This window comes from Odontesthes bonariensis, chromosome 21 (assembly GCF_027942865.1).
Source record: "Odontesthes bonariensis isolate fOdoBon6 chromosome 21, fOdoBon6.hap1, whole genome shotgun sequence".
Lineage (NCBI taxonomy): Eukaryota > Metazoa > Chordata > Actinopteri > Atheriniformes > Atherinopsidae > Odontesthes > Odontesthes bonariensis.
Window position 1 is genome coordinate 12064362 of NC_134526.1, and position 20095 is coordinate 12084456.

Below are 20095 nucleotides of genomic sequence, written 5' to 3' on the forward strand. Positions count from 1 at the left end.
ACCATTTCTGTAACTCTGCAAACATCTGTACACGATGTGAAACATGCTTTCTGGAAAAAATCAATATTCCCACGAGCTTAAACAAGACAATGCTAACCCACAGTTGAGGAAAACTTCTCACTTCTGTTGTGCATTATTTAATATAATTTACTGCTTTAAAGTCTGGCAGCCTGACTTTTGAAGGGCTCGTACGTGTTTTTTTTAAAAACATTTTTTATTTTATTTTGGCAGTTTACTCAGTAATCACAAACATCTCATGACCTCTATACACAACATTAGAGATTGAGAACAGATTCACACACACAACCTGCACAAAAACAATAAACATAATCTAGCACAACACACAATTCAAGATTAAATGACTTAATGTGTGTTAGTGACATCTGCTGGCTGCATCTTATTTGGCTTCAGAAAACAAAATCTTTCCTCTCCGTTCTAACAAAATATACATTTTTTGCAAAAGAAAATAGCACTCATGGTCAAAGAAAAAAATATGCACAACATAATGCACTGCCATTAGGTAATTTTCTCTCTGTGTTTGGGTGTAAAGTCAGTGTAGGCATCGGTTATTCATTATATTTTCACGTTCAGTTTGGAATGTCACCTGCAGAATCTCTTGAATGTTAAAGGAAATGTAGTGAAAAGGTCTTAAAAGATGATAACTTTTTTATTTTTCACCTTATATAAGGGTTATGTGCTGGAATGAGAAATATTTTTTCTTTACTATACTAGTATAATGCAACACCAAAGACATTATAATGCATAGTTTGTATGCTATTTACACAGTCTATTTGTTATGTTTTATGCAAATGTGGTGTTTTGCAAATATGGAAACTACTTGGGATTTCGTAATCAGCCTTTGAGCATCGCCACACACACTTAAAAAAATGTCAATAAAGATGTACAATGAACATTTGTAGTTAGTAGTTTTGTTGAACAAACAGCTCATCACATTTCTGAATCTAGGAGAACAAAATGTTTATATAATTTTAACAGTGTCACAGATTGTAGGAAAATCAGTGTATCTATAATAATTCTGATAAATGATTCTGGAAAAACTCAGTTAAATCTAATATAATGCACATATACATACAGGCAAACACCACGTCTCTGCTGTATTTGCTCTGTTAAAACCGATGAAATAGCATCCAAATGCTATCCTCAGTTGACAAACAAGAGTCCTTAGTCAATGGTACAGCCTGCAAAATTAAAGACTGACATTAAAATGAACTGAAGCCTCAGCAGAGAATCTCTGCTCAGTTTCCATATCACCATTAACTGGATGTCCAATGTCTTCTGAATCAAAACTTCAGTCTTTCACTGCCTTTTTTTTTCAGAGTCTTTTGATGGTTGCGAGTTTTGTTCGACACTTTGGACATCTGTGTGTAGTGGACTTGAGCGCATCCACGCAAAAAGGAATGAGGCAACAACCGGCCACGCAGCTGCAAAACATAAAAGGAAAGGAGGAAGGAAATGACAACAAAGTTGGAAGCGGCTGCACAAGCACAAACAGGTACAACAAGGTCTGATTGTATGAGAAGGCAAATATGTTTCGCCAGCCCACAAATGGGAGGGGTGAAGATCGTACCCAAGCATAGCTAAAATGACACACATCAGCCAGGTCACGCTGCTTATAGAAGTAAAAGTCTCTGTCTCGACAAACTCCCGACAATCTGGGCATTGTGTCCTGCATGGATGTGGTGGAAGTTTCTCCACATCCAGGATCACTGAGGGGGCTGCGGGGGGAGGACATGTACAAGTTGAAACATGTTCTTTGAATTACACCCAGACATCTGCATCCTGTCCCATCAGATTTGACAATGTATTTTGTGAAAACCTTGTAATTCATGCTAATTTGTCTTTCGTTGTGTGGATTGCCAGCTTACCAGAGAAGGAAGGTGGGGGCTCAACGTAGAAAATATTTGTGCCACTTTGAGAAGGATTAGATATCACCCCCTGATCTGTATTGATGGTCTCTAACAAAGAGAAAGACATGTGGTTAAATGACTTAAATATGATGGAGTAATGATCTGTGAGTACAAAACTTTTGGACCAACCTTTCTCCTTGTGTTTTTCTTTGGCCTTCAAGTGGCTGTCATAGTTTATTTGGAGTTCAGCCTTCTTTTCCCTGAGTTCTTTCAGTTTGTTGTCAATGTTGTTAATCTCTTGCTGATGGGCGGCTGCTTCCTCTGATAGTAAAAATTAGATTACAGAATATACAAACGGGTCATAAATAAGGATAGACTTACTATCTATGAGATTAAAAGAACTTCTAAAGCGACCTCTTTCATGTCACCTGTTTGTCCGAACTCAGCACGTTCCCGCAATTCCAAAAATATGCACAAAATTTTCCTCCTTTCTTCAAGTTGTTGCACCTTAAGTGAAATATAATTCAAATCTGTAGATATTTTCTTCAGCTCGCTCTCTGAAGAAGCCATGACATCAGCTGAAAAGTCAGAAGTCAAGCAGAACAAAACCTTTGATTGTTTTCATACAGCTATGGCTGACATCTTAGACCATGTTTACTGCACATTTATACATGTTTGGTATGTAAAACACTTGTGCAAACACACCTAACTAATTTTACAAAAGACAAACAATGCCACTAAATTTGAATATACGTTTTTTCTAAAATATAAGTCCAGAACTTCATGTTTTGGACAAATATTTACAGATTCAAAGTGATCATGTGGCATTTTCTTTTCTCTTAAAGCTGGGTGGGATAATGTGAAGTGGCAGTCCATGTATCTGTTGTACCTCCTGTCTCTAGGTATAACAACCAGACTCAAGTTTTCAGACAGACAGTAAAACAAAAGGAAGAAGTGCTCTGCTGAAGTTGGTTTTGTAGAAATAAGCTTGCATAAGTTAATCATTAACTTTCCTCAAAAATTAAACATAAAGAGATAGACTCTGTTCAAACATTTGTGAGTACTTCATAATGACCCAGAAACATACCACAACAGTGAACATATCTGCACTGTTCTAGCATCGTTACTACAACATCTCAATGATTAACTTCATAAAGCCGCGATAAGACACTCTATCGCAGATCAAAATGCTTGTATTACCTGACTTCTTCAGCTCCCGCTGCCGTATCCTTTACAGACAACATTCATTAAAGCGGAACAAGAGAATACTGTTCATGTTTGCCAGGAAATATTCAAATCATTGGCTGCTTTTATAACTGCCCTCTTTGGGAAGTGCTACTGAATGCTGTTGGTGGGGTGGAAGCTCGAATAAAACACAGAGATCTAGATCTAAAATACGAATGCTGATACGTCTTAAATATTTCACATTATTGTTAAAAAAAGAAAATCAGTCAGATGGGAGTAAAATAAATCATTCAGGCTTTTTATTTACATGTAAGATCTTGAATAGGAAGCACGTTAAATAAAGAAAAAAAGAGAATGTTTTTAGAAAGATCTTCGTTCAGGAAATGTTCATGACAAAGCTGCCCTGAACAAGTCATTACTAGATCAAGTTTAAGTCAACAACAAGACTGGTAAAACTGATACACTATTTAGAAAATGGTGGGGGGGGGGGGGGGGGTCATGATGTAGCTGCGTCACTTCTTCCTGAGTCTCTTCATGAACGTCACCTCGTCTCTGTTCCTAATGCCGTAACTGAAAAGATATTAAAAAAAAACACCCAAAGTGAGGTAAAAATAGTAAGAGTTGATATTAAAACTGCAACATTAAGCGCTTATACTTACTCTTTGAGCCTCATTGTGTCATCTTCAAGCTTCTCGCCCTGAAATACTAGGTGATAAGTTCTCCAAACATATCTCCTTAGGAAAAAAGAAAGAGGAACAGCAATGTGATAATATTCGACACCTATTCTACGTTCCCGCGTTTGTAAATGTTCTTACCAGCTGACATGTTTCACTCCGCCTTCTCGTTGCTGTTTCAGCTCCATGAATCTACAAATGGCCTTCTTCAGATCAAGGACAGTGGCATTTTGCACCACTACTATGGCTGAATGAGAGTTTTAAAACAGTGCTATTGTAAAATGTTGACAAATTTATTAGTAATAATAATAATGGGACCAAAAACAGAAGAAAAAAAATCTCAACACTTACGCATGATTTCACCATCTGCCTTTACAACCTTCACAGTCATTGCTTGACCATACTCCAAAGCAATCTGAGAATTCACCTCTTCCAAAGTCACCTGAAGAAAAACAGACTATCCAGATTCAGAAAACTTTCCATTTGACACCTTAATGCCTGCGATCATCACATAAATTCATCGTGTCTTTCAGATCTACCAACGTATACAAGCCTCGTCAGACCAGGCGAGACGACCGATTAAGAGATTTAAATGCTTCAAGTCAATAAATGCTTCTCAAGTCATCTCTATGAAAATGTTCAACAATAGTGGTTCCACCTTCTCAGCTCGGAGGATTTGCTGTTTTCCTTGGAGCGCTCAGACAAAAAAAGTAATATAAAGTGGTCGTTTTTTTACATCTTTACTCGCACTTTATAAAATTAACAACTTGCAAATGTGGGCGACTTATAGTGCTAGTGAGAAGTCTTTACACACCAATCTCTTCATTATGAATGACCAGGTCTGTCGTAACTTGTATAGAACTATAAGTCCAGTTTAAAGTTGAAAATATATATATTGACTTGCTCAATTACATGGAATAAACATGTCCCTCCTTAAGTATGAATAAAAACAAAAATTATGTTTTGCCATGGTAGTGGTTTAGATTTGAGGTTAAAATCCTGCAATGAAGGAAAATAAGACTTCAGCGCAGTAACTGTAGGAAAGTAGAAAAATATAGAAATATACATAGAAATGTAATAAAAACAAATTACATTTATAAATAATAAATAAATGTTTACATACTTTCAAACGTTTCAACAAAATGTCGACATAAAAAGTTACATTTAGAATGTAATATTATTATAACTAAACTAAAGCTAATCTCTACAGTCTCGTTAAGGTTTTGATTCCAAATTCTTAAAAAACATCAGTTTCGCTGCATTTGCATTGTTTGCGTCCTTTAGAGAAGTATTAGAGGGACAGGACACCTGGATAGGCAGATCACAGAGTAAAGGGTCCTGCACAAGTCGAGCGAGTCCCTCCTCGAAAATATCCAGAACTTCTGAGTGCGGAAGAGAATCCTCATCTTCTTCCTCTGCTTCTGGAGCTACCTCATCGGCGGGGTTCTCCTTTTTCACCTCCACATCCTGCAGAAAGTGGTGTTCTCCACCTCCAGCGGCGCCTGGACTCTGCTCCTCCTCCATCAATGCTAAACCAAGATCATTCAGCAAACGTAAAGATGTCCAGTTTGTCTAAATTTCTGTCAAAAAATGAAAAGTATGCCAATTTTAAAGTGGTTTTAACTCTAAACTGTTTCACTACAAGATATCAAATACGAGTGCGTACAGTACAAATTACATACCGGATAGGTACCGTGAGTTAATATAAATGGTTCCGCTTAGTGAAAGCAAAATATGATACTGCTTTATCCTTTATGCATCCTATATTGGAGTAAGTCTGTATTATTAAACATAAACTGTATTATTTTATCTATTAAGAGCGTTTAAGAGCATGTAGTTTTAACAGATAGCTAGTTTTCGCCCTTGTTTCCCACCGAACCGTAAAAAGAGGAGCACCGGTTTCCATCTGCTGCTCTTCCGCTGTTGTACGTACCAAACTGTTTCCAGCGGATGGTTTTGTTAAACGGTCTCATTTTAAGTAGTGATCAAATACGAGCAAATCCTAGTAAGTTTCTGGTAACATGCTACTCTTTTGTCCAACCTGTGGAAATGTTTTAATTGTCGAAGAAGGACAGAAGTGCATGAGATTCGCCTGTAACTCTTGTCCCTACGTACATAACATCACAAGAAAGGCAAGTATCAATTAACTCTATCAAGCTCTACACCCTCTGTCTGACAGACAAACATGTCGCTCCTGGTTTCACAGGTGCCTAGTTTCTGTTGGTTTAACGTGTTTTTCTCCCCACTACTGCAGGTCAATAATCGTAAGTATCCCAAGTTGAAAGAAGTAGATGATGTGCTCGGCGGAGCAGCAGCATGGGAGAACGTGGATTCAACCCCAGGTACGTGACTGTAAAGCAAACCGTGACCCGTAGATCCCTGTTTAGTGCTGCAGGGTTAATTCATTGGCAACAGTCGGACAGAAAATTATGCTTCCCCCTTATCGTAAAAACGTCAAAAATATTGAAACGGGTGTTTTGTGAGGTTTCTAGCGCATGATGGGAGCTTCTTTTCTAAAGCAATTCTGCTGAATTTGCTTTCACACTCTGGAAAGGAAGTTGTGCTGCATTCAGTTCGCATAAAAGTACTATACAAATAAAGAAAAAAGAGGTTTTACATACAATTTCAATTGTAGCAATACTAGAGACTTCTGAAAGACTACTCCGTTTGTGTGGGCGACTTGCTCTTCTATCCATATGCATCACATTTGCGCGGTAGTGTTTTCTACTATTGTGCAAGAAACTAATTTCAAGCTCTTCAAGATCAATTATGATTGGGTTTATAAAGTCTGTTTTGATTGAAGCTCTGTCTCGGCTATTTAAACAAAAACCTGCACATGCTGTAAATGTTTTGCAAATGCACTCAAAACAGATTCCAGATCGACATTCTGCACTCTCTACTGTTTACAGAAAAATGCCCCAAGTGTGAGCATCCTCGGGCATATTTCATGCAGATCCAGACCAGATCAGCAGATGAACCAATGACGACTTTCTACAAATGCTGCAATGCCCAGTGTGGACATCTGTGGAGAGATTAACAATGTTTGCACAGGAACGGACGAGATTACTTCCAGATTCTTCTTTGTTTACAGGCACACACAAGGAACGTTTTCCTCTGCGTTCAATATTTATTTACAGGATTTTTCTACCAAACATCGTTCATTTTCCTTCATCATTTTTATTGATAAAATAGTACCTGTATACAACAGTCAAATAAGTTGTCTTACATAGTTGTACATTATCACAGACAGAGCAATGCAGACCAGCAGTATCCACATCAATAAAAATTGAATGCAATCCTTCAACTTAAAATGCTTTCTCTTGCACAGATCTTTCAGCCTCGAAAGGAGGGAGGGAGGGAGGGAGGCGGGGTGTGTGGGGAAAAAAAAAAAAAAAAAAGATTAAATCAACTGCACATTGAGTCGGGGAGAATAACCTGTTTTGACGTGAAGCTCATGCAGACAAACTGCACCCGGTAGGCATCAGTGAACAAGGAAACGGGCATGCAGAGGTGAAACCCTGATGGTTCACTGCAAACGGTCATCAATGAAATTAATCATTCGCGAGAAGTCACTAATTTATTTGAAGCTTATTCATTAAAAGACAGCTCAGTATCAGTCAAGACATCTCTACATGTCATCTAACATGCATCTGAGCAATGCAAGTAGGCTTAAAGGGCTAATGGCGGTGTTAGTTAGACGGTTAACGTTAAGTGACGATGGCTCCATCCAAAATTTCAATACTTTAAAACTATAAGTGAGAATTAACTCTATTCTGGAGAGGAGCACCAGCGTGACACACAAAACTCAGTCCACGTGACTGAAATGTCATGCAGTGTTTCTTTAGGGATTAAAAATCCATCTATCAACTCTACTTAGTCTGCTATTTCTTAAATAAATGCAAGTATGGTTGCTCAGCTAACTACAAGCACAAGTAAAAGCCAAATTATTGGTTGCTTTTACCTGTGGGATAACATTTTCCTCTGATAAATGCTTAGAGGAGGATGACTTTCTTTTATAAATGCGAAGGGTCCAAAAGGTGGATATCAACTTAAAGTGCAAATATTGACTTTATCAAAATTAATTAGTCAGGACAGAGGGAATCAGTAACAGCTAAACAGTAGGTCGCTTAACATTTTGTGACAAATGACTGGAGCCCAGAAGATTAATAAATTAAAAATCTAGCATGTAACATAAATGCATCTGCTAAACGGGTCATTTTCTAATAGGTCACAAGTGATTATGATAAAAAAGAAAAGAAAAGGTCTGTTATAACAAAAGGACCAAACAGACAGAAATATTCACAGTTCAACTTAAAATAAAGGATAAAATATCTTACATTTTGAAACAAAATGCCAACTCATGAATACAAATACGTCTGAGCAGAATTCACAGATGAATTCAAATAAAGTGACCAGTTTCACAGTTCTCCCTAAATGAGGCTGTTTTTTTTGTTTGTTTTTTAAATTCACATGCATAAAAATCACAAGAACAGCCGCGAGCAAACAGTTAAGTTTGTCTGCCTGCAGCCCATCTGCCTCTTGATCTTTTAATATCCTTCATTCTCTGCAGTTCAGATTTGTTGATTTCAACATTGTGTGCAGAAAGATATATACATTAAATATCCTGTGAGCTAATGAGAAAACTGCACTTACAATATAAGAGGGCTGCACAACACTATGCAAAGATGGGGAGGGGGTGGGGCTGTCACTAGCAGCAGGGGGAGCTATGAGTTTATATGCGCGCGCGCGTGTGTGTGTGTGTGTGTGTGTGTGTGTGTGTGTGTGTGTGTTTGTGTGTGTGTGTTCATGTACATGGCTCAGTGGCATACAGCTGTCCGTGGTTAGCATATACGCTTGTATGTGTAAATATAGCCCTTACAGTTGGGGCAAGTATGTGTCACATCCTTGAGGTCATCAATCAGGCAGGGAATCAAGCAGCAGCCGAGATCACACCTGTGAATGAGCAACAAAACATGTTGAAAAAAAGTCAAAAACTGGCATGTGGCTACATTTTGTGTGCACATTCATTGCACAGAAAGGTAGTCCGGCTAGTTGGCTGAGGTTGCAAAAATAAAGCATTTTGCTTCTCAAAACAGTATGTGTTCAAAAGAGTAATACATTTGCATCACAAAATCGTTCATCCAGAAAAAGTCAGACCTCACAATCGCTTGGCGCTATTTTCTCTCCCTTCGTATCACTGCGTGCAGCCACCTGCCGACAGCCGCACCTGTTACGGTGTTTACTGCTCGGAAGCAGGGGACTGCTCGGTCTGCACGGTCTGCACAGCACGCAGTGATACGAAGGGAGAGAAAAAGCGCCAAGCGATTGTGAGGTCTGACTTTTTCTGGATGAACGATTTTGTGATGCAAATGTATTACTCTTTTGAACGCATATTGTTTTGAGAAGCAAAACGCATGAACTGCATCCAGTCGCATAAATGGTGGCATGTGTACTGCATTTTAGAGTAATCCGACAAATGACTTCTCAATCTTTTACGACAAACACTGACATATATGTGAACAAAGTCTGAAGGACTGAATGTCTTCATTTAGAAAGACTGGGAAGCCATTAATGTTATGTGACACAAAGCTGGAAAGAACTATACAACCTTTGTAGAGAATTGTTGGCCTTTATCACCACTTACTGCAGGCATTTCAGTTTGATTATTATAACAATTCAAATACAGTATTTCACCACAGTAATCCTGTTATTGGGGACAAAAAACACACTTTTTGTGTGCTTGACAGCATATATTTGGGTGTCTAAATGACCTAAATAATAGTTAGATTAATATTGTGATTTTATTTTTGGACAAATGGGCCACTGAAACTCTAAAAATAATGCAGTGCAGTCCTATCTTGTACCAACAGAGACATCTCCTGGAAGATACAAAAGCTGTAGCTACTGTTGATGGCTCAGAATAACGACGGTGTGCATTTTAGAACTGCTGTCACAGGTAGGAGGTGGTGTCTGTCTTATGGCTTAAAATGGATTTAGTGCTGGATATCGCTGCTGATATCCTGAATCCATTCAATTCCAATTCAGCAGGGTTGCGCTTTCATTTGAATTCAAATAGTTTAAATTCAGCACAAATTTGGCTTGGCTGTAAAAGAGGTTTTGCATAAGCAACTGTGGGACAGTGCTGATATCAGTGTCGCTGCTTCTGTCATGTTTTCCTTCTCCCCACACACGGTACGGGGTTTTCCCAGGATGTGCATACATCTCGTTGCTCAATGTCACAAAACCAGTCATGTAAAACTAGTTTTGCTAGCTTGAACAAGATTCCTACACTGATAATGCCGAAAAACAGAGTATAAGAAAAACTTCTAACCTGTGAAGTACTTACCCTACAAAGAAGCAGAAGAGACAGAAGAGCGTGTTCATGAGGCCAACATCGTGGGAGATGCGGGTGACGATTGCCTGCTGGCAGTGTGGACACACAGTCTGCACCGGTGAGGTCTGGAACATCTCCCCCTGCAATACTGTCACAGTGGTGGCTGCACCCGGAGGAGCCAGGACGGTCGCTGTGTGACCTCCCATGTGGACAAAGTGACTGGGACCAGGACCCATCTGTCCTGGCATTGGGTAAGCAAAGTGGGGTGGTGGGTAGGGGCCACCTGCAAAGAAGGAATTTGGGAGTTTAAGCACAAACAATACATACAGGCCACACTGACTTCACAGAAAAGACAGAAATCCTATTTAGAAAGGAAGTTCATTCAGGGAGGCGATGACAATAAAGTGGATACACATAAATCAGAAAATAAAAAGACCCTGAAGCTAATGACTGGTGTTAAAGGTACCAAGATGCTTAAAAAAATTCATATTAATAAAGAAAAAAATGAATGAATTGAGACTTTATTGGCAGTTTAGTGCTAGAGTGAAAGGTGAGTGGAATTACAGGATGTCCAGTATCTGTGCACATGGCTCCAAATCAAAACTATTATAGCTATTATAGCAACTGAATATTTTATAAACCAATCATGTGCAGAAGTGGGATGCTGTGTGTATTTATTAATATTTGTAGATGGGCTGCAGAACCTTGTGTTGGTGGAGGCATGGGCATGGGCCCTTCTCCAGGGACATGTGGGGGTAGAAAGCCGGGCTGTGTGGCCTCGTAGGGCGGAGGACCGTAGTCTGGAGGTAGAGGCTGTCCCTGTGGAGGAGCTGTTCTTACAGTTACTAAAAGACAGCAGACCAAGAAGAAACATAAAAACACTGAAGGCAGACCTGCACAAGTGAGAGTCAAAACATTTTCTATCAAATTAATGAATTCAATGAGACATCTTGAAGATTCAGTCTTAAGTTGTGCAGTAAATCTGTAACTGTAACAGAGAGAAGAGATTCAATTCAAATCCCAGATCAAAGTGGATCCCTCCAAATTATTCTTAAATAAGTAAGAATTTTAAATCAAGTAAGATTTCCCACTGAGAATCAAACTCCAAAGTCAAAGTCCAAACCATTACCCCGAGTACTTATTAACATTCACTGCACTCCAACAAGTTTGGCTTCATTACCAGGTTGTCCATTCTTCTCCTCAAGCAGGGGGGCACTGGGACCTCCAGGATACGGAGGGGGAGGATCACTGGACATACTGGCTGGATGTTTGCGCTGGCAGATTGGACACGTGAGCACCGATTACAAGTCTACAGGTCGGCTTTCGCTCTGCGGAATGAAACATGCACACTCTTGAGTTACTTGGCTAATTGCTAAGTAACAAAACTTAATCAGAACTTAAAACAGTCCAACAATTTTCTGTCAATTATCAGAGAAGCTGACGAGAAGGCAGTGTAACTGCTAAGGACCCGACACAAATATCACGTTTCACAGCAACAAAGTGAAATGACAGGAAACTTTTGAGTGACAAGAGTCCTTTCCATAGCTCTGATTCACTGACTCGCCTGGCGGCCCTCCATGTAAAATGAAACTTCAGCTGTACCAGGAAGCAGGAAGTACTCCTTTCTCCCTTGCTCTCTCTGCCTAAATAACGCATGGTGGTGTCCAGCAAAGGTCTAAGAGAAAACAAACCAGTTAACAAGAAAATCTGGGACGGTTGCCTTGCTATTAAAACATGATGAAGGACAGGTACGTTATTGAAACTGGACGTGACATGACTAAAAAAAATATGCAAATGCTTTTCCTTTTCCAATAAGTATTGCCAAAAAAACACCACCGCTTTCCAACAAGAACTCTGAAGAAGCATTGTGTCCTATCTGCCAACAACCTGAATATGTTCAATGTATTCAGAGGTCCAAACACATTAAATAAACCCTGAAACATTAGTGTCCCAAATGGGTTTCCTAATATAGAAGGTGACTATCAGAGAATGCTGTAACTAGATTTAAAGAGTTAATTCCATCAGCCTTTTCTTCACTGCCATGTGCAGATATGACAGAAGACGGCTACCTAAATTTTAGTAAAACTTGACTCTCTTGTTGACAGCACTATAGTTTCAATGCGTACAACACTGGACAATGCTGCCCCTCTGAAAAAGAAGGTAATCAGCAGGGCTCTAGAGTGCGACCACAGCCCTTTTACAGACAGCCGTTTCGCTTCCTATTCGCCCCATTATACAAAATTTGGCTGCAGTTCAGTTGATTTTGTCTGGGGGCGCTGGCGAGCGAGTGCAGAATCGAGATTGGCCATAGGGCTGGCGCTAATAACTCAAAAAATGTCCCCGCTAGCGGCTGAAACCTGAAAATATTACTGTGATTTCTGACAGAGGGATGTGGATTTATATCAAAAGTACAATAACCTGGGAGTTATATCTTTCTGTTTTCTTACAGGTCTGGCATTTGCGAGTCAGTCTCCGCTAGCATCTAGCTAACGGAATCTGAAGAACGCACGGCTGATTACGACCGGCTGCTTTACGGCACTCGTCCACTGTGCCAGAGTGCTAACCTGGTGCCGCTAACAACAACCAAAGCTAAACCAGAGGCTAGTTCTAAGCCAAAAGGGGGTGCGCTCTTAAGGAGGATCCTGAATGAACATTAAACATGACACGAGCTGAAATCTGTAACTATTTGAGCTAACACCTCTCTGCTAGCTCAGCGCTAGGACTGACCGTGCCGTAAAGTGATGCCACATGCGTGACGTCACTCGTGATGGAATACTGACAATAAATGTGTATTTTAAAAAAATCTAGTGAGTCTAAAAAAAAAAAAAATCTAACCAAGTGCCGTTTGAAAGGATAATTTATCCTGCCTTAAAATTAAAATGAAAAAATATAAAAAATTCTATCCAAAGCAATGGCTGCATCTAAGGTGGATCTCATAGTACCACCAGAGAGTTCTGACTGCTCTGCACTGCTTCGTTGGCGCCGCCCTAGAGTGCAGTACCACCCGGAAAAAGCCACCAGCTTTCTCTCTCCTCTCTGATAGCAACTCTCTGGTGCGACCAATTTGGTCGCACGTGCGACCTATTTTCTCAATGGTGCAACTAAAAAAAAATGGTGCAACCACCCGTTCAAAAAAAAAAAAAAAAAGTCTACGCGACTCTGAAAGTCTCCCTGTGGTTCAACAACAGACACACATTAGACCCATATCGTGGTCTAAACCACGAACCCCCCTCTGATTGGCCCGTATACGTGTGTGTATGTTTGAACACGCGCATCCTGTAGTCAGAAAGAGAGGTGATGAACCCAGTGTTGCCAATTTAGCGACTTTGTCGCTAGATTTAGCGACTTTTGGCCATCTCTGGCGACAAAAAAAATAATCTAGCGATTTAGCGACTTTCGGGCTCAATCTGGCTGAATCTAGCGACAATTTAACTTGTTTTGTGAGTGACAAATCAGTTGCCCCGCGACACCATACAAGCCGAGACAGAAGCACTGCAACCCGGCGGCAACCCGGCATACCGTCATTTCCTGTCAAAACGGCAGTTTCAAGCTAGCTACAACGAGGGTAGGTTCACTTCCTGTTTTCAAAACAAAAGCACCTTTTTATCGTAATGGCTTTCCCTATGATAAAAGGCAACGGGTATTTTATTTTGTCAAAATAACCGGAAGTGCGTTGCTCACTGCGGCTAGCTTTAGTAGCGCCGAATTCGTCGGAACAAAATTGTAAATAGCCGGTATTTTGGCAGGTTTTTAACACATTGGGGATCTAAACGACTACTTTCTGGCCTGAAAAGTTTCAAATGTTGCTAAAGTTTACAGAGTTTAGAGCTGAAATCAGCTTCAGGCCGGCTGATTTCGGCTCAGGTAGGAGCGAAAATATATAATATGGGCGTGGTTACGTCACTTATGACGCAATCTAGCGACTTTTCAGAGAGCCAATAGCGACTTCTTGTGATTTTTTTTTGGCAACACTGGATGAACCGTCAGTTAAACAGCCGCGGGTGATGAGATGAGATGAAATGATTGACAACTTTTTCGTTAAGTTAAGGCCTGATTCGTCCGAAAATAACCACAACCAATGCTCTGACACGGAGCCATCAACCTCCCACGTTATGGAATGCCCTGTTCCGGAGCTAGCATCAGATAATGAGCCACATACGATCGACTCCGAGCCAGAACCAACTGAAATTAAAAGGGGTAAAGTGTATACATTTCCAAGAAAGTGGCTTGACCAGTTTCCCTGGTTAAAATACAGTAAAGCCGATAATATAATGCATTGCATTTACTGTAAAATGTGGCAATAGTGCATTTGTGACTGGTTCTAATACATTTCGAATTGAAATGCTGAAAAAGCACAACGCATCTATGAAACACATTACCTGCTCAGTGTCCCCTCTCCCCGCTGCCTTTCAGCGGCAGGCAGCAGCAAACACATCATCGGACGAGGCCGAGATGATAATCAAGTTTAACGTTGCCTACCAAATTGCAAAAGTTCCCTTCACTAAGTTCAAGTCCGAAATAATTCTCAGAAGAAAAATGGCTTGAACATAAACCCGACATACAGCAATGATGTCGCGTGCGCGCAATTTATAGGAGTCATCGCAGATACATTGAAAAAAAAAAAAAAAAAAGACTAATTGCGAACAGTGAGTCCATGGCAGGAATGCGTCATTGTGTACGGCCGTATCTTGAGGAGAGGAAGACCGGTGAATATACTGATTTTTATATATATATATATATATATGTATATATATATATATATATATAACCCAACTACAGGAGTTAGCCATCCGAGGGGCATGCGACTGCAATGGAGGATAATCCACAAGACATTGAGCCATGAGATGTTCAGTTTGAAGCCCTTAAAACACTTGCAATTTTAATTTAGATTTTCTTTTTATTTAATTTATCTTGAGATGTTTTAAGTTTAAATTTCAGGCCAGTGAAGCCCTTTAAATGTAGGGTAGGAGATCCTGGATTTTGAGTCCAGCGAAGCTGCATTTTGAAAATACACAGGTAAAAAGTCCCAACCCTTTTCTTCACTTTCCCCCCGAAGGCACGCCTCTAGAGTACATGAACGCGCACGAGCACGAAGGTGCACGAGCACGAAGGTGCACGAGCGCTGTTCTGACAGCAAGCATCGATCGTTGCCGTATTTAGTATTTAGTATATGCTAACTATACGTTTAATAATGCTAGGTGCTAGCCAAGCTGGCTCTAGTTTAGCTTCCTGCCAAGCTTCTGGACACGTAATTCGTTCACGGAGCAGGGTACGCGCACAGGGGGGAGGAGGGGGAGGGAGGAGCAGATTGCAGTTTGATAGACGGCATCAGAACCCAATCATTGTTAACGGTCCGTTCAGTATGATTGGATACTGTTTTTCCTAGATTGTACGTTCTAGAGGCCACTAAAACTTTTCATATTTGTGTCAAAACTTTTAATTAATTGGTTGCAATGGGGGTGTGAAGAGTATTTCAAGCAATATGTAAAAAAATGTTCCAGAAAAAGATCCCCTACTCCACCTTTAAGCACCAACATTTTTTCAGTAAGTAGTTAGAAAGTTAAGTTCAGTAAGTTTGTAGAATTGTGCTTCAAATAAAGAACTTTATTTTGACCAGATTGCTAGTTAATAGATTGCAGCGATTTAAAAATAAATTGGCTGCACCTAACTTTTGTGCTGGTGCACCTAAGAAAAAAAGTTGGGCGCACCAGTGCAACCAGTGTAAAAAGTTAGTCTAGAGCCCTGATCAGTCAGAAGAGGTTGGCTTTCTGATATAATTCACAGCTGCGTCCTTTAAAGCAGGCTGCAAGAAAGCTGGAGACAGTGGCGTTCCTCTAATTTAGAAGATGGTTTAATAACGTATAAGAAAGTCCTTCGTAAAGCTAGAACTGCTTATTATTGATAGAAGAGAATTAGAATAATCCCAGGTTTCTTTTCAGCACTGTAGCCAGTCTGACAAAAAGTCCGAGCTCTGTTGAGCCAGGTATTCCTTTAACTCTCAGCAGTGATGATTTCATGAGCTTCTTTATCAATAAAAATTTTTCTATCAGAGAGGAAATTGATGGAGTCCTTCCCACTATTATCAGTGATGTATCATCAAGTACAGCAGCTTTAGAAGTATCTTTAGAACCTGATTTGTATTTAGATGACTTCTGTCCAGTTGATCTCTCTGAACTAACGACAGCAATATTCTCTTCTAAACCATCAACTTGTATTTTTAGACCCAATCCCAACCAGACTGTTCAAGGTTTTCCCCTCAATTGACACTTTCATATTCGATTTGATCACTCTGTCTTTGTTGACAGGATATGTACCTCAGACTTTTAAGGTTGCTGTAATTAAACCTTTACTTAAAAAAAAAAAATAATAATAATAAATACTTTTGATTTAGAAGTGTTAGCTAATAATAGACCTATATCCAATCTCCCTTTTATGTCTAAAGTTCTTGAAAAAACATAGTTGCAGCTCAACTTTGCGTTCATTTACACAGAAATAATCTGTGTGAAGAGTTTCAGTCAGGATTCAGAGTGCATCATAGCACAGAAACAGCACTGGTGAAAGTTACCAATGATCCCCTCTTAGCCTCTGATAGCGGACTTGTGTCTGTGCTTGTCCTGTTGGATCTCAGTGCTGCATTTGATACGGTCGATCACAGTATCTTATTACAGAGACTTGAACATGTTTTTGGGATTAAAGGAACTGCATTAGGCTGGTTTAAGTCATATTTATCCTTTGAATGGTGTTACAGTGTTTCCCCCCTCTTTTCTGTCTTCTCAAACCCCAGCTGGTCGAGGCGGATGGCCACTGTTCCCGAGTCTGGTTCTGCCAGAGGTTTCTTCCTGTTAAAAGGGAATCGTTCCTTTCCACAGTCGCCTCAGGCACGCTCAGGACGGGAGAGTGGACTGAAGACAAGTTTCGGAGCAATCTGTTGGTTTCCTTAGCTAGGAATTTTTTAAAATTTTTTAAAATTGGCTCTATATGAATGAATTGGATTATTTTTAAATTAAAGGGATAATCTGGAGTAAAATGCACTTTAGATCAATTTACGGCAGGGGTCCCCAACCTTTTCAGCACCAAGGACCGGTTTGGTTCTGCAATTTGTTCCCGCGGCCCGGTCGGGGGGGGGGGGGGGGGGGGGATATATATATTTTTTTATTTTTTTTATTTTTTGTACTTTACGTTCAACAGACATTACATTTAGCAGATGCTTTTACAAATTAGGATATGATGACAGACAGACAGTCATCATTGAAAAAAATAAACGTGCACAATCGGCCTCCTATAATGCAATCTATGCAGTTTCCAAGTATAGAATCTAGCGAGTGAAATGAAAGAATTCCCGATTTACATGTCTTTTTTTTTTTTTTTTCCCCCCAATCTCACGGCCCGGTTTGGAATGTCTCGCGGACCGGTACCGGTCCGCGACCCGGTGGTTGGGGACCCCTGATTTACGGGATGTTGGGAGTACATACGTTGAGTTGACATCAAAATCATGTCATTCGGATGTGTTTTGAGAATTTCGATTTGACCGTTTTTAGCCAAAAGTCGTTAGCCTGGAAGTGAATGGGGCAAATCATGTCACCGTTACAAAACGCTATTTTTATAGCTCTTCTACAGCTCCAAACATCATAACACTTACGTGGTAGTGAGTAGAGGGTCCCTAAAGCCAAACCGAAGTGTCCCGAGGTCTTCATGTGGTCGGATATAGAGTCCAGAATGAATTTAATCAAGCCAGTACCTTTACGGAAATGTGTCTGCTGCAGCTGCCGCTACAGACCGTGGTGAAGTTGGTTTGATATCCGACCACATGAAGACCTCGGGACACTTCGGTTTGGCTTTAGGGACCCTCTACTCACTACCACGTAAGTGTTATGATGTTTGGAGCTGTAGAAGAGCTATAAAAATAGCGTTTTGTAACGGTGACATGATTTGCCCCATTCACTTCCAGGCTAACGACTTTTGGCTAAAAACGGTCAAATCGAAATTCTCAAAACACATCCGAATGACATGATTTTGATGTCAACTCAACGTATGTACTCCCAACATCCCGTAAATTGATCTAAAGTGCATTTTACTCCAGATTATCCCTTTAATTATGATTACAATTAATTGAACTCCAATTGGCTTGAATTGGACAAGGCTATATTATTTAAGTGCCTTGAGATGACATTTGTTGTAATTTGGCGCTATATTAATAAAATACATTGAATTGAAAAAAAAAAATTAATATCTTAAGGTTTAGCATTGTTTTTATTTGAATAATGTAGTATTTGTATAGAGAGCATCATCAAAACAAGCTTATGACAATACAGCGTATGAGCTACTATGTCACTCACAAACACAAAAGCTTAGTTAGAATTTGTCGTCTTTACCTGTTGCTAAAAGAAAGATTCAACCTGGGAAGCGTGGCAAATCCGCCACAAACTGTAATATGGCCACAATTTATTGTCATTACAAACCATGACAGAATAATTGAAGGATGATGTAAAAACATTATTTTAAGAATCCTTATTTATATCAGTGTTAAGGCTAATAATGCCCCCTTTTTAAGCTTTGAAGTTAACAAACAGGTAAAGAAGAACGAAAACAAATGTGTGAGGCACATTACTGTTGATCACTTAAACATATGTTTGCAACTGTTTACTTACTGTTAGTTCTTTCTCACTTAACCACCAGGTTTATTAATCCAGTCGCAGATCATCCTGCTCACCAACCTACTTGCACAACTAGCCATGAATAACTTAGTTACGTAATATACTTTAGCGGAAGTCGGTGCTGATTTTACTGTAACCTGGTGGATTTAATGCCAAAAAAGCATACATTTTTCCAGCTTAATACAGGTTAAGCTAACGCGGAGTAACGAAGGAGTCACTCATAGTGGCAAACTGACAAGTTCAACACATGCTGTATGCTAATGACTTTACACGGCTAACAACAATTCTTTGTGCTCAGCAACTTGAGGACAACTATACGTTCATTTGGCTGCAGCAAACAGCTTACGGCTAGCTGTCGTTAGCTAGCGGGCTAGTTAGCTAGCTAGGGTCGCCATTCTATACAGAGAAACAACAGATTAAAGATACGGGAAGAAACGTGCACATTAAGTGAATGGCGCTCAGGATGAATATGCGTAAAAATGTGTTTCTAGTCGTGACTGTAATAAAGCAGCTGTCAGAATGGTTAAAGGCCAAATTACCCGATTCCAGGAGAAATGCCACCAGCAAGCGAAGTTGTTTGACGTTAGCAGCTCAGACTCTCCTGAGGAGAGTCAACATCCGCTGAGACGGATTTATACTGACGTCATTAATTCTGACATAAACCGGTGTTTTCAAGATGTTTACTTTGCTCCCGCCACGGTGAACGCTATAATCAGTTTACTAACCCTAACAGTCCAATTTAACAGGGCAAATATGGATAGGTTGCCCAAATCAACAGAACGGCAAGATTTTTTTCCCCAAAAAAGTTAATAACCATTCAAAGTAGGTCTACATATGAAGAAAAATCCGCAAATGTCCGATATCTCATTAGAGAAATGGTTTGCATATGTTCTCTTGTTGAGAGCATACTCCATCCCCTTTTTTTAATTATTATTTTTTATGAAAACATTTGTCATACATAATTATAAACTGAAACTAAATAAATAAATAAATGAAAACTTCTAATGGCAGATTGTTTTTCTAGCTGCAAAAATGTTACAACAAGCTATCTAAGCTATTATTTTAATTAGTGATATTACAATCATTATTGACGGCACCGTCTTAAAATCTGTATGTTATTACATCTTATAAAATCTCTTCGGTTATCTTTTTATCCTCAATTGAATAAGACGCAGATATCCAGATTATAATAATAAGTAAGGAGGGTGGTACAGCCTCTGTATGAGCTGTTTCGCGATTAAAGTAAAATCAACCCTTTACCAGAAAATTCTGGACAACCGCCGCATTTATAAGTAAGTTACCATAAGCATTACTGCCCTCTACCGGACATAATTAGACACTGCAGGTCTAATTTGGATTTAGGTCTAAAAGCATTTGCAT

The 20095-nt window shown here is 39.7% G+C and overlaps 4 protein-coding genes across 4 annotated transcripts; 1 reads left to right on the plus strand and 3 right to left on the minus strand.

Moving 5' to 3' along the window:
* Window positions 1-231: 231 nt before the first annotated feature.
* Window positions 232-3228, minus strand: LOC142371095 (lipopolysaccharide-induced tumor necrosis factor-alpha factor homolog). The gene is made up of 6 exons (XM_075453702.1): window positions 3069-3228; window positions 2297-2446; window positions 2058-2189; window positions 1887-1976; window positions 1589-1736; window positions 232-1442 (listed from the first exon to the last, which is right to left on the minus strand). The coding sequence occupies exons 2-6, from the start codon at window positions 2436-2438 to the stop codon at window positions 1334-1336; spliced, it is 621 nt and encodes a 206-aa protein (XP_075309817.1). The 5' UTR covers window positions 2439-2446; window positions 3069-3228; the 3' UTR covers window positions 232-1333.
* A 102-nt stretch (window positions 3229-3330) lies between these two features.
* snrnp25 (small nuclear ribonucleoprotein 25) lies at window positions 3331-5406 on the minus strand. The gene is made up of 5 exons (XM_075453703.1): window positions 5036-5406; window positions 4079-4169; window positions 3869-3974; window positions 3713-3787; window positions 3331-3623 (listed from the first exon to the last, which is right to left on the minus strand). Exons 1-5 carry the CDS (start codon window positions 5249-5251, stop codon window positions 3566-3568), a joined length of 546 nt encoding a protein of 181 aa, XP_075309818.1. The 5' UTR covers window positions 5252-5406; the 3' UTR covers window positions 3331-3565.
* Window positions 5407-5612: 206 nt separating this feature from the next.
* Window positions 5613-7038, plus strand: polr3k (polymerase (RNA) III (DNA directed) polypeptide K). Its single transcript, XM_075453388.1, has 3 exons — window positions 5613-5859; window positions 5982-6069; window positions 6637-7038. The coding sequence occupies exons 1-3, from the start codon at window positions 5749-5751 to the stop codon at window positions 6762-6764; spliced, it is 327 nt and encodes a 108-aa protein (XP_075309503.1). The 5' UTR covers window positions 5613-5748; the 3' UTR covers window positions 6765-7038.
* On the minus strand, window positions 6885-19337 carry cdip1 (cell death-inducing p53 target 1). Its single transcript, XM_075453387.1, has 5 exons — window positions 19255-19337; window positions 11242-11389; window positions 10766-10906; window positions 10074-10344; window positions 6885-8680 (listed from the first exon to the last, which is right to left on the minus strand). The coding sequence occupies exons 2-5, from the start codon at window positions 11315-11317 to the stop codon at window positions 8569-8571; spliced, it is 600 nt and encodes a 199-aa protein (XP_075309502.1). The 5' UTR covers window positions 11318-11389; window positions 19255-19337; the 3' UTR covers window positions 6885-8568.
* Window positions 19338-20095: the final 758 nt, after the last annotated feature.